The 13,633-nt window shown below is 43.8% G+C and overlaps 1 protein-coding gene across 4 annotated transcripts in view; it reads right to left on the bottom strand.

Annotated features, from left to right (window-relative positions):
• Positions 1–13,633, bottom strand: part of IQGAP1 (IQ motif containing GTPase activating protein 1) — a 109,997-nt gene that overhangs the window by 10,031 nt on the left and 86,333 nt on the right. For 3 of the 4 annotated variants that reach the window (XM_032262443.1, XM_032262446.1, XM_032262447.1), the window contains exons 16-23: positions 9,224–9,314; positions 8,869–9,036; positions 7,740–7,882; positions 3,365–3,535; positions 2,587–2,670; positions 2,418–2,489; positions 2,252–2,321; positions 1,690–1,898 (exon numbers count right to left, since the gene is read on the bottom strand). In XM_032262443.1, the coding sequence (XP_032118334.1) occupies positions 1,690–1,898; positions 2,252–2,321; positions 2,418–2,489; positions 2,587–2,670; positions 3,365–3,535; positions 7,740–7,882; positions 8,869–9,036; positions 9,224–9,314 (1,008 nt within the window). The remainder of the gene's footprint in view (positions 1–1,689; positions 1,899–2,251; positions 2,322–2,417; positions 2,490–2,586; positions 2,671–3,364; positions 3,536–7,739; positions 7,883–8,868; positions 9,037–9,223; positions 9,315–13,633) is intronic. The other variant, XM_032262444.1, reaches the window with a different exon arrangement.

The raw sequence follows: 13,633 nt of genomic DNA on the forward strand, positions 1-13,633 counted from the left end.
TCCCTGTGTCCATGTGTTCTCATTGTTCAACACCCGCCTATGAGTGAAAACATGCGGTGTTTGTGGAGTCTCATACTGTTGCTGGGCAGCAGTGCAATGGCACAATCTTGGCTCGCTGCAACCTCCACCACCCGGGTTCAAGCAATTCTCCTGCTTCAGCCTCCCAGAGTGTTGGGATTACAGGCGTGAGTCACTGTACCCGGCCAATTTTTTTGTATTTTTAGTAGAGATGGAGTTTCACCATGTTGGCCAGGCTGGTCTCAAACTCCTGGCTTCAAGTGATCCGTCCTCCTCGGCCTCCCTAAGTGCTAGGATTACAGGCGTGAGCCACAGCGCTCGGCCTTTTTTTTTAAATTCCTGAGACAGTCTCACTCTGTTGCCCAGGCTGGAGTGCAATGCTGTGATCTCGGCTCACTGCAAACTCTGCCTCCCGGGTTCAAGACATTTTCCTGCCTCAGCATCCTGAGTAGCTGGAATTACAGGCACACACCACCACACCCGGCTAATTTTTGTATTTTTAGTAGAGACGGAGTTTCACCATGTTGGTTAGGCCGGTCTCAAACTCCTGACCTCAGGTGATTCGCCCATCTTGGCCTCCCAGAGTGCTGGGATTACATGTATGAGCCACTGAGCCTGGCCTTTTTTTTTTGAGATGTAGTCTTGCTCTGTTGCCAGGCTGGCTGCAGTGGTGCAATCTTGGGTCACTGCGACCTCCGCCTCCTGGGTTCAAGCAAGTATCCTACCTCACCCTCCTGGGTAGCTGTGACTACAGGCGCATGCCACCACACCCAGCTAATTTTTGTATTTTTAGTAAAGACGGGGTTTCACCATGTTGGCCAGGATGGTCTCAGTCTCTTGACCTCGTGATCTGCCTGCCTTGGCCTCCCAAAGTGCTGGGATTACAGATGTGAGCCATCATGCCAGACCTGTCTTACATAACTTTCAAAAAAGCTTATAGCAGCCAGGCATGGTAGCTCATGCCTGTAATCTCAGCACTTTGGTAGGCCTACGTGGGTAGATCACTTGAGGCCAGGAGTTCGAGACCAGCCTGGCAAATATGGTGAAACCCCATCTCTACTAAAAATGCAAAAAACGGCAGGTGTTGTGGCTCATGCCTGTAACCCCAGCACTTTGGGAGGCTGAGGCAGGTGGATCACCTGAGGTCAGGACCTCAATATCAGTCTACCAACATGGTGAAACACTGTCTCTACTAAAAATACAAAAATTAGCAGGGCATAGTGGCATGCACCTGTAATTCCTGCTACTTGGGAGGCTGAGGCAGGAGAATCACTGAACCCATGAGGCAGAGGCTGTAGTGAGCCAAGATTATGCCACTGCACTCTAGCCTGGGTGACAAGCGAAACTCTGCCTCAAAACAAAAGCAAAAGCAAAAACAATTAGCCAGGTGTAGTGTCCTGTGCCTGTAACCCCAGCCACTCAGGAGGCTGACGCAGGAGAATCACTTAAACCTGGGAGGCAGAGGTTGCAGGAAGCTGAGATCACACCACTGCACTCCAATCTGGGCAACATAGTGAGGCTCTGTCAAAAAAACAAAAACAAAAAACAAAACCTTATGGCAGTAGCTGAGAAAAAAGTCAGCCTCCACCATCCCCACCAGTTAGAAAGGAGAATTCAGGGGTTACAAACAGGATAAAGTGTTCCAAGGTCCCCACTGGCACTGGGCCATACCTGCAATGTAATCTTATTTTTCACTAGCAGTCCAATTTTGATATCCATGAGATTGAGGTCATTCTCCAGCTGCTGGTTAGAACGAATGAGGGTGATGACCTCTTCCCGCATCTTCATAAGGTCAAGCTCCTCCTGAAAATCCTGGTCACTTTGGTCCAGCAGGTGGACAAATTTTCGGACAACAATCATAGGAGGATCCTCAGCATTGACTGACAGAAAGTATGCATCAGACAAAGAATGGGTTACCAGAAAAAGTGCTATGTCTCAGAAAATAGCATTGTCTTGACAAAGTAGTTGTATTCACACACAGTTATTTTTGAGATGTGCTAAGGCAACTATCAGGTCCAATCTTCTGTGTCTGGCTATTACTATGTTATGACAAAAGCTAATTCAACAAGCAACAAGACACCTAGCCGCATGTTAGCAAAGGGGCTCACATCACAGGTCACACCCTCTACCCCAAGCCTTGCCTCAGGACAACCAAAAAGGTCCATGGAGAAGACCCAGAACCTGGTGGCTCTCAGCCACTGCCTCAACTTTTCACAAGGAGCCAGTTACTCACTGAGAGTCTTGTAGTCATCCCGAGCTTTGTTGGCCCGAATAAAAGCCTGGATTTTTATAATGTCATTTATCTAAGGAACAAAAAAGAAGAAATTCCTCTGTTCATCTGTCTACCAAAAATACGGCCAAACCACTCTTAAAGGCCCTTATGATCCACGGGTACTCACGTGGTCCCGGAAGTACTGCAGGCGATCTCGATAGCGCTTTCTAGCTTGGTGCATCCTTGCCAGGGATTGAATCTGTGGAAAGGGGATCCTGGAAATTAGAAGAGTCCTTCATCGCAACACGTGTTACACCTGCGCCCCTCATGGAGAAACCTTGCTCGGGCTACCATACCTTTACAACTTCATCTTTGTGGGAGCGCAGGTAAGCTAACCGGTCTTGATAGGCCTTCTTCTGCTTGTACCCTCTCCACTGGGACTGAAACCATCAAATATTACGGAGAACAAATTACTTCCCAAGCATCAATGGAAGTTAAAAAATTTTTCATCTTAATATATGATCCAAGTGCAATTTCATCATGACGTTTTAGAAAGGACCATTTCCAGCAGTGACAAGGGACAAGGGCACAGGCCATTCCTCCACCGGAAGAACATGATGGCTCCATTCTACTTCCCCGACATCGACAGTCCTGCATGCCTTTTACAGTCCATACAAATTCATTACTGGCTCCTTACAGCAAATCAGGTGAGGAAGGGAAGATACAACGGGGCATTCCCCTTTTACAGATGGGGAAACACACTTGGAGATTCATCACTGTCTGGCAGCAGTGCAGCCATTGCTCCTAACTCAGAATTGTTTCCAGGACATTGTGCTACCTTGTCAATGAAGCAAAGCCACAGTTGTTTCCCTCAAGGTTCAAATGTTACAGAAAGATACAGTCTTAGAAGAAGAGAGGAAGAGGTGCCCAAGAACTGCCACTGTGCCACCATTAAACACCAGTAGGCACACTACACTTACATGTTAGTAAAGAGGAGGTACCTGTCAAAGGAAAGAGAAGACTAAGAGGCCAGAACTCAAAAAACACACTCAGACAGTTAATGGTGAGGGCTGACTATTTATTACCCCTGCTCTAGATGCCCGCTTGCTATCTGTGTCATAGGTTCTGAAATACCTGAATGCAGGTGATGGCAGGGATTTGTTTCTTCAGGAAATTCATCCTGGATCGGAATTCCTGTCGAACTAAGTATCCACGGCAGCGGGCCTGCAGCCTGGTGATCAGGCCTTCATTGGCCAGCCAGAGCTGTTCTCGGTTATACGCAGCTGTCACTCCAGAGATGGAACTCTGAAAAAGCAGTGGTCACATTCAAAGACATTCACAAGCAAGAACGGATGCAGCTTTTCACAAAGTATCACCCACAGCACACAAACTAACACTCCCTGCTTCCTAAGTCCACACCAGATTGTATGGACTTAAAGTAAAGGGAATGAAGCCCTCAGGTCTGTTTTTCAGGACCAGGTTGTTCTCACACACCTCCTCCCACCTAGAAAACGTTTCATAAACAAAAACTTGATCTTCTTTTACTTCATATATCATCTCATTTACCCACCTATCCAACACGGACTAGGCTGGGCACTGTGCTGGCTGATCTGGGGTCACTGCGGACAAGAATAGAGTAACAGGTATCCAATAGGGCTGTGTGCCAAGAACCAAGGGACCCCTAGAATGTTACAATGTAGGATATCCCAGACGGAGAGGCCAGAGGTAAGGACAGAAAGCCGCAACTCTAGGCAGACTGCAAATGGTAGGCAGATTGCAAAAGCAGCCTAGAGGGGTTGGACTGTTACTAAAGATACCGGAGAGCCAGGAAACTTTCAAACAGAGGAATAAAACAATCAGCTGCTTATTATTTATTTTAGTGACAAGGTCTCGTTCTGTCACCCAGGCTGGAGTGCAGTGGTGTGATCTCAGCTTGCTGCAGCCTCAAATTCCTGGGTTCAAGCAATCCTCCCACCTCATTTCCTGAGTAATTGGGGCTACAAGCACACCACCACACCTAATTTTAATTTTTAAAAAAATATTTTTTGTAGGGCCGGGCGCGGTGGCTCACGCCTGTAATCCCAGCACTTTGGGAGGCCGAGGCGGGTGGATCATGAGGTCAAGAGATCGAGACCATCCTGGTCAACATGGTGAAACCCCATCTCTACTAAAAATACAAAAAAAAGTTAGCTGGGCATGGTGGTGCGTGCCTGTAATCCCAGCTACTCAGGAGGCTGAGGCAGGAGAATTGCCTGAACCCAGGAGGCGGAGGTTGCGGTGAGCCGAGATCGCGCCATTGCACTCCAGCCTGGGTAACAAGAGTAAATCCCCCTCCCAAAAAAAAAAAAAAAAAAATTTTTGTAGAGATGAGTTCTCATTATATTGTCCAGGCTGGAGATTATTTTTAGAAAAATACCGTTAGGAAAGTAAGACAGAGCAGAGTGAGGAGAGACCAAGTGGGTGAAATAAATGCTGCTATTGTGACACAAGTGAGAGATGACCTGAGCCTGAACAAGGCCAGCAGCAGTGGGAATGATTAGTAAGAACATCTGGTTACCGATCCAATATCCACCTTCTCCTTCAGAGCCTTGATTTTTTTTTTTTTCTGGGCAACACTGTCTGCACTTAAAAGACTCCAGAGCAGACGGGGAGGGTGGCTCATGCCTGTAATCCCAGCACTTTGGGAGGCTGAGGCGGGTGGATCACCTGAGGTTGGGAGTTTGAGATTAGCTTGAACAACAAGGAGAAACTCAGTCTCTACTAAAATTACAAAAATTAGCCAGGCATGGTGGCACGTGCCTGTAGTCCCAGCTACTCGGGAGGCTGCGGCGGAAGAATCACTTGAGCCGGGAGGCGGAGGTTGCAGTGAGTCGAGATCATGCCATGGCACTCCAGCCTGGGCAACAAGAGCAAAACTGCGTCTCAAAAAAAAAAAAGAAAGAAAGAAAAAAAAAGACTCCATGAGCTAGAGAGAGATCATGCGCTGTGAGCAGTAGTAGCATGGCAAGACCTTTGGGAAAGCTCCACGAGAGAAACAGACGGCTGACAGCCTTCTTTGCTTTCCTTCCCCTTCTTCCTACTTCTGCCTGGACTGCTAATTTGCTGGTCAGAGCTCCATGCTATCATTGTAGGTAACAAGGTGACCTTGAGAATGGAAGCCACATGCTAAGAAGGACAGAGCGCAAAGACGGAAGGATCCTGGAACAGATGATACCATGGAGCCACATCTTCCCTGGACTGCTGAACTGCAGAATCATTTCATGTGAGATAAAAATACACCCTTATACACTATTGCAGGCTCTGATTTTTTCCTGTTGAACTGTGTCTGAGGTGTCTGCTGGACTTCTGGACTGCAAAAGGAAGGGCAAAACCTGCCGGTGAGGAAAAGGGATAACATCTGGAGGAACAGATTTATGAGTCACAAGTACAAAGGTAAGAGCTGAAGCCATAGGCTTGAAAGAGATCACTCAGGAAGAATGTGTAGAAGAGAAGAGGGCCAATGGAATCTTCATATAATTCAAGCAGAGATAGAGAAAGAAAGGTAGCATGAGACGTTAAGAAGGGACACTCAGAAGTAGGAGAATCAGAAGATAATTGTCTAGAAGAAGCCAAAGGAATTGAGGGTTTAAGGAAGAGACTTTTGTCAAGTCAAATATGATAAACACTCACAAATGAATTTGGCAATTAAAAGGTTATTGATGAATTCTAAAATAAGAGCCTTACTAAGTAAAAGCTGGACGGAAAACCACATTGCTGTGAGCTAGGAAGTGGATAGTAACAGAGACTGAATTAGTGATGGGCAGACTAACTTTCAAAGCCCTTACGAAGAGTATGAATGTAGATGAGGCTGGATCAGGAAAATTCTATGGGCTTAAAAACAGTTTGTATTATTATCTTTCCAAAGATGTGGGAATTAAAGATGCTTAAGCATGTAGACTGCTGTCTAAAATGTGGTCCTTGAGTCAGCAGCATCAGCAACACCTGGAAACCTGTCAGAAACACAGATTTTCTCAGACCCCATACTAGAATCAGAGTACCAAGTAAAAACTTAAAGTGCTCAATAGTCCATCAATGACAATGTAAGTCCTCATTCAAGAAAGTACTGCACACTTTGAAGTTCACCTTAAAAACTAGTAGGGGGCATAGACAAGTACAAATGTGACTAAAATTCGAATCCAAGTACATTAAATTCTGAATGAATACAAAATTCTTTGGGAGTTTCAAAAGAAGACGGAGGGGGTAAGGAAAGGAAATTTTTAAAAGTTTCATGGGGGAGGTGACTTAAGATGGGTGTGCTTGGAGGACTGAATTTTTAAATTAAATTTTATTTTTTTTTGAGACAGTGTTTTGCTCTGTTGCCCAGGCTGGAGTGCAGTGGTGTTCATGGCTCATTGCAGCCTTGAGCTCCCAGGCTCAACTGATCTTCCCCTCTCGTCCTCCCAAGTAGCTGGAATCACAGACACACGCCACCACACCCAGCTAATTTTTGTATTTTGCCCAAGCTGGTCTCAAACTCCTGGGCTCAAGCAGTCTTTTTCCTTTGGCCTCCCGAAGGGCTAGGATTGCTGGTGTTAGCCCAGCCTGAATTTTTTCTTTCTTTTTTTATACCAAGAATCAGTACAAAGGGAAGGACAGAACTTTGATAGCTAGAGATGGCAGGGGAGAGACATTTCATGACAGCAGAGACTTTGTTTTGTTCATGGCTATATCCTCATTGCTTACAAGAGTACCTGCTACATTTAAGGAGGTATTAAATAATTGTTGAATGGGCTGGGTGTGGTGGCTCATGCCTATAATCCTAGCACTTTGGGAGGCTGAGGCAGGTGGATCATTTGAGGCCAGGAGTTCAAGACCAGCCTGGCCAAGAGGGCAAAACCTCATCTCTACTAAAATTACAAAATTAGCCAGGCGTGGTGGTGCATGCCTGCGATCCCAGCTACTTGGGAGGCTGAGGCAGGAGAATCACTTTAATCCAGGGAGGTGGAGGTTGTGGTGAGCCGAGACTGTGCCACTGCGTTCCAGCATGGGTGACACAGTGAGACTCACAAACAAACAAACAAACAAACAGTTGAATGGAATAGCATAAGCAAAGAAACAGAAGATGAAAATGTACTTTAAAAGCCCTATGAAATGCTAACGTAATGTGAAAGTGCAGGTTGTAGCTAATACAATTTGTGGAATAGTCAGAACAGAGACTGAAAATGTAAACTGGGAGAGATTAAAGTAGTTGTATTTAATGAGGAGTCAGGAACTTTTCATTTTTCTTCTCTGGATCATCTCAGTTTTCTTAGCACATGGTTTTATATCACTTAATTCTACAATTCAGATGTTTTACTAATTCAGGCCATAGTCATTCCCCAACCACTACAAAAAAAATTACTGCAAAACAGTTCATTACATAACCTCAATTTTGGTCTAGGGTCTCTGACCGCATGCTCTTTTCCTCTTAATTAATATTATAGCTTGAAAACACTTTCTCTCAGCGTCTTAAGTGAAGAAAGATGCCTACCTGGATCTCCTCCCGAGAAAGCTGCATAGAATTCTGCACAAAATTTGGGGGTTCGTCCCATCCTCCTTCCTGGGTCTCCAGATTGTGGTAATAATAGTATCCACCTTTCACCCAGTGCTTCACCCACTTGCTGTCATTATCTCCTGGCAGAAAATAAAGGAAAGATAGAAGACACCCAGAGACGTACTCCCGAGCTGTAAGTCCAGGACTGCAGGATTATTATAGTCAGGTCTCAGAGTCTAAATGAAGACCACTCAAAAGCTGCTCCTTGGATCTGTGAGAGTAAAGGGGCATCCTAAGCTCCCATTAAATTATGGCTTTGTAATGTCTAATTTAGCTCATTTATGTCTATAATGTAAGAAGAAAATACCTATGAAGTCTAATTATGGAATTAACCATGATTAACTTTGTTCATTCCAAAGCCCAGTTTAAGGCCTGTGTATTTAAAAAAATTTGCAAACATTCAGCCTCTCCAGTTTTTCCATTTTTAAAAGTCCATAAAATGGGATAAGAAATCTTATTTCTATCTCTTTCTACAAACTACTTTTAATTGCCTATAGGCTTAATCACAGCTACTCTACTCTGTGAAAGATAAACAGATATTTTGATCCATCCCACATTCTCAGAAAATTGGCCTTGTTAACATAGCTGTCCACAAAGGGGGAAAAAAGATAGTTTCAAAAATAGGGATTTTATCTCATTTAAAATGAGCCTAAGGCCAGGTGTGGTGGCTCACACCTGTAATCCCAGCATTTTGGGAGGCCAAGGCGGGCAGATCCCAAGGTCAGTAGCTTGAGACCAGCCTGGTCAACATGGTGTAACACCGTCTCTATTACACTACAAAAAATTAGCCAAGCATGGTGGTATGCACCTGTAGTCCCAGCTACTCGGGGGCTGACGCAGAGGAATTGCTTAAACCTGGGAGGCGGAGGTTGCAGTGAGCCGAGATTGTGCTACTGCACTCTAGCCTGGTGACAGAACAAGACTGTCTCCAAAAAAAAAAAAAAAAAAAAAAAAAAAATCCTAAGTAGTGTACGTCTACACACTAAAAGGTCTTTCCTCATAGCTTATCCCTCTCCTCTACTCAAGGCTTAGCTTCAGGGCACAAAAGTATTATCCCAGAACTCACCCGCTGCCTGTTTTTTCTTCTTGGCTTCAGCAAGGTCACTCTGGTAAGTTTCACCACATTCAGGGATGACTCCATATAAGCCAACATCAGGGGAACGAAGGGCACTCAGTGTTTTGCCAACATCACCACTTTCTACTGCTTCATTAATGGCAAAGATTCCTAAGGCAACTATTCCCGGAAAGAATTGTTACCAGAATAGTTTATAAAGTGTCTAAATTCACACGCTGGTTCACCTAACTATGTCTACTGGCAAATTGTTCCCGCATACCTATCTTGGTCAAGCTGAATACTGAGATATGGAGTACCTTGTCACCCCAGCCTCCACCAAAACAGAAACAAAACAGGTTATACATACACTTCTGGGCTTCTTGGGTGTCTTTGTTGGACTGCCAGATTCCACCTTGAATTTCATCCAACCACAGCACAGCTGACTCATCCTGGGTTTCCTACATATCATTAAAAGCAAAACAATATTGAAGTCACAAAATCGGGGTACATATAATACACGTGTGATAGGAGGGCTTCTCAGACTAAATTAAATATGGATATGGAAGAACAGACTTAAAAAATATGAGACACATGGGTTACTCAAATGGAAGAAGCAGGCATCAAAAAACTGGTAAAAGGTTGGGTGCAGTGACTCGCACCTGTAATCTAACACTTTGAGAAGCTGAGGCAAGTGGAATGCTTGAGCCCAGGAGTTTAAGACCAGCCTGTGCAACGTACTGAGATCCTGTTTCTCTTAAAAATTAGCCAGGCATGGTAGTACATGCCTATAGTCCTGGCTACTAGGGAGGCTGAGGCAGAAGGACTGCTTAAGCCCAGGAGGTTAGGCTGCAGTGAGCCATGTTCTTCTCACTGCCCTCCAGCCTGGGCAACAGAGTAAGACCCTGTTGCCAAAACAAACAAACAAATTGGTAAAGGTCATGAGCTAAAGGGAAATGGCTCAGATGTAGGTGAAAATTATACAAAGATGAATTTAAGTGGTTCAGGAGGTCGTGAACAGCTAGAAGGGGCAAGAGGCACAGATGGACTGGGAAGGGGTCCATGGACTTTAACGACATGGGCTAGGCCATATATATATATATATGAATATACAATATTCTGAGGAAGTCAATGCTCTCTAAGACTAAGACTGTCAAGTCTTATTTTAACCAGAACCTTTGAATTATCACATTTAAAGCCAGGAGTCACTACAGGCAATCTACATTTCTCACCAGCTGATACCCTAAAACTTGAATGTTAAATCAGTTACTGGGAACTTAAAGGTACATTTTCACACAGAAACATACTGAATATTGTGATTACTTTCTTTAGTACAGCTAACAAAAGCCCCGCAGTATAGTCTGAGTTGACTACTGGGGACAGAGATGATGTATGATGTACTGGAGGTCACTTACTTTCCTCTTCCTAAATTTGTTTAGATAATTTTCTTTTTTAAAAGAGCTTGTTGGTGATCATTTGCTCTGAATAACATTTTAAACAGAATTAGATTAGTAGAAATATCTTCCTTTAGTATCTTCCAATTTTCAAGAATGTGGCTGCCGGTCGGGTGTGGTGGCTCACACCTGTAATCCTAGCATTTTGGGAGGCTGAGGCAGGCGGATCACCTGAGGTCAAGAGTTCAAGACCAGCCTGGCCAACATGGAGAAACCCCGCTTCTGCTAAAAATGCAAAAATTAGCCAGGCATGATGGCATGTGCCTGTAATCCCAGCTACTCAGGAGGCTGAGGCAGGAAATCACTTGAACCCGGGAGGCAGAGATTGCAGTGAGCCAAGATCACGCAATTGCACTCCAGCCTGGGTAACACAGCAAGACTCTGTCTCAAAAAAAAAAAAAAAGAATGTGGCTGCCATCTTCCCATTTGGGGAAGTAGCTTATGGATTAGCCCCAGGTAGTCAGGTAGTCACTACCGTTACTGAGAGTTAGCACAACAGAATTCTATTCCTACCTACTCTCAGTGTGAGAGTCAGAATCAGAAACCACTGCTGATACCTTGCTAGATTTCTGCGGTCATAGTGAGGTTTCGTAAGCTTTAACGATCTCAAAGAGTGTGGGGGGGTCCTTTGTTAAGATGACTCTCTAAGGTCTTTATAAAAAGCATCAATTCAGCAGATTACTGGGCAGTCTTCTATAGCAAAGACAAGGCACTTTATGTTTTAAAGCGGCCATGTTGTGAGAGTCGTGTTTATGGTGATCTGGGCCGACTCAACAAAATTAGCATACTCTTGAGGCTTGAGCTAACAGCAATGGTGCAAACAGCAGCTCAAAAATTCGTTTAGATTGCTTAATGTGAATATAATGTGCCAAGCCACAAATGAGGCAGAATAAACAACTTGGTAAATCACCATAACTATGTGTCCAAATGAGGCAGGGTCTGAACTTTGAGGCAAAGTGAAACGTTTCACTGCCCAACAGTTGAAGCCACAAAATCTTAGGGAAGGCTTGGCTTTCCTCCTGTTTTATTAGAGAGAGAGACACAACATTTCATTCCATATAGTAAAGCAACCACAATCCTTGCAATTTATAAAGAGTGCAGGTGACAAGATAAGGCCAAAGGAAAGCATCTGAAATGGAAAGCATCTGAAATGGAAAGCAGTGATTTCTCTTAAATGCAGCATTTTAGAAAGAAAGATCATTATGGGAGGTGCTGGCCTTGCAATTCTAAGAGGCATTGTCCCAATTTTAAGAAGCTCACAGTCTTGGGAAAGGAAAAGAGTAAACAAAACAGAATGTAAGAACAAATGAATCACTTAAAAACTGCAGAACCTAGTACCTTCCTACCACTAGCTGCTTTCTATTACTGAAAATAGAAAATGACCACACACTATCCTCTAGAGTCCTACAAATAACTGCTGGAAATGCTAGGCAATAGTTCCAATGTGAGACAATACAATGAGTCAGCTACAGGCTTGTGACAACTTCAATTGAGAAGTCATAAGCAAGAGGGTTGACGGTCCAGTCTCTAACAGAAGCAGCATAAAAATCTTTGCATCACAAAAACAGAAGCATTTCCACAGAATCAAGCCAATTTTGGTTCACTTTTAGGATAATCATACATCAGATATCTGAGCAGAATCTGCTGTAAGGAAAGCTGTGAGGTTTAGCATTGAGAGAGGAAGGCAGAACCTTTCTGAGAATTCAGAATTCAGTCTTTCCTGCTTGACGCAGATTAAAGTAAAACCTTTCATACATACTCCTTAAGAAATTAGTAGAGCAATAAATAGTATTAAAGGCAAGAAAAAGTGAATGGATGGGTGTCTCAGGTGTTTCAGGGGAACATAACATAGAAAAGCCCCTCACCAAAATGAAGAAGGAAAGAGAGACAGCATCCACTACCTCATCCCAGTGTACGAAGAAACAGCTTCTTTCTGCTCCAATTAGACTGAATAAGATGACAAAAGCCAAATCCTTCCAGTAAAATTTGTTTTAAAGAGATCATCTAAGATGAACTCAAATCACTGAGCAGAGTGTTAAAACCCAGGCTAGATATTATGGAGAGAAAACAGATTTGCTGTAAAAATTCTATATAAGACATATTAAAGTACAGCTCCTTAACAACTCTAACACTTAGAAACACACTGATTGCATTTCAGAAGTGGTAAAGAGATAGGGACCAGAAGTCAGAATAAAAAAAAAGAGTGGGCAATGACTGGAGGGAGAAGAGGTGAAAAAGCCACAAAACATAGGGAAAGGAAGGGAGAAGCAGCAAAAGAATGACAATGTTATGTACATGCATAAATGGAAAGCACATACTCACTTACCCCTCTAAAGGGCACCTCTCACCCCTCAAATCCTTTTAAAAAGCCTTTACTTACTATGTGGCATGGTTTGCATGTGATGATAGATTCAATCCTACATATATAAATATATAACCACATATACATCACATACACACCTAAACACAAATACACAAATCTGTACATTTATCAACTACACAACACAAGCACTGACCAATCAGGAAGGAGTACAGTCCTTATGGGCACTGGCTTAGTTACCATATAGTGGAATTTCAGGGAAAGAATGAGAACTGGAGAGTGGTGGCACGGATTTGGGAGGGTTGGGACAGTAACAACATATCAAACAAAAAAGTATTTCAATATCCTAACAACTGGTCCAGCTGTGCTGGTGTGAACCGGCTCATTACTAGCTACATACATGTAAGCATGTGTGTACAACTGCGTATACACACATGGAGGTTAGAGACAGATTTAAGTCATTCATACTCTTTCTTCCCTTTTTTTTTTTTTTTTTTCTGAGATGGAGTCTTGCTGTCACCCAGGCTGGAGTGCAGTGGTGTGATCTCAGTTCACCGCAACCTCCTACTCCCGGGTTCAAGCAATCCTCCTGCCTCAGCCTCCTGAATAGCTGGGATTACAGGCGCACGCCACCACACCTAGCTCATTTCTGTATTTTTAGTAGAGACGGGGTTTTGCCATGTTGGCCAGGCTGGTCTCAAACTCCTGACCTCAAGTGATCTGTCTGCTCTGACCTCCCAAAGTGCTGGGATTATAGGCATGAGCCACCACACATGGCCTAAGTCATTAAGTTATAAAATGAGTTCCGGAGGATCCCTGATGTCCATGTCCTACATTCAGACTTTACTACTCATGACTAGTAATCCACTTTTATCAAGAGTTCCACAAGCACTAAATTTAAATGAAGAGAGAAGTAACATCAATGAAAATGGTAAAGACCTCTGAAAATCCTCTCCACCATGAAAAACACACACACACACACACACACACACACACACACACACAC

Source organism: Sapajus apella, unplaced genomic scaffold, assembly GCF_009761245.1.
Source record: "Sapajus apella isolate SASKATOON/1434 unplaced genomic scaffold, GSC_monkey_1.0 scaffold129, whole genome shotgun sequence".
Classification (NCBI taxonomy): Eukaryota; Metazoa; Chordata; class Mammalia; order Primates; family Cebidae; genus Sapajus; species Sapajus apella.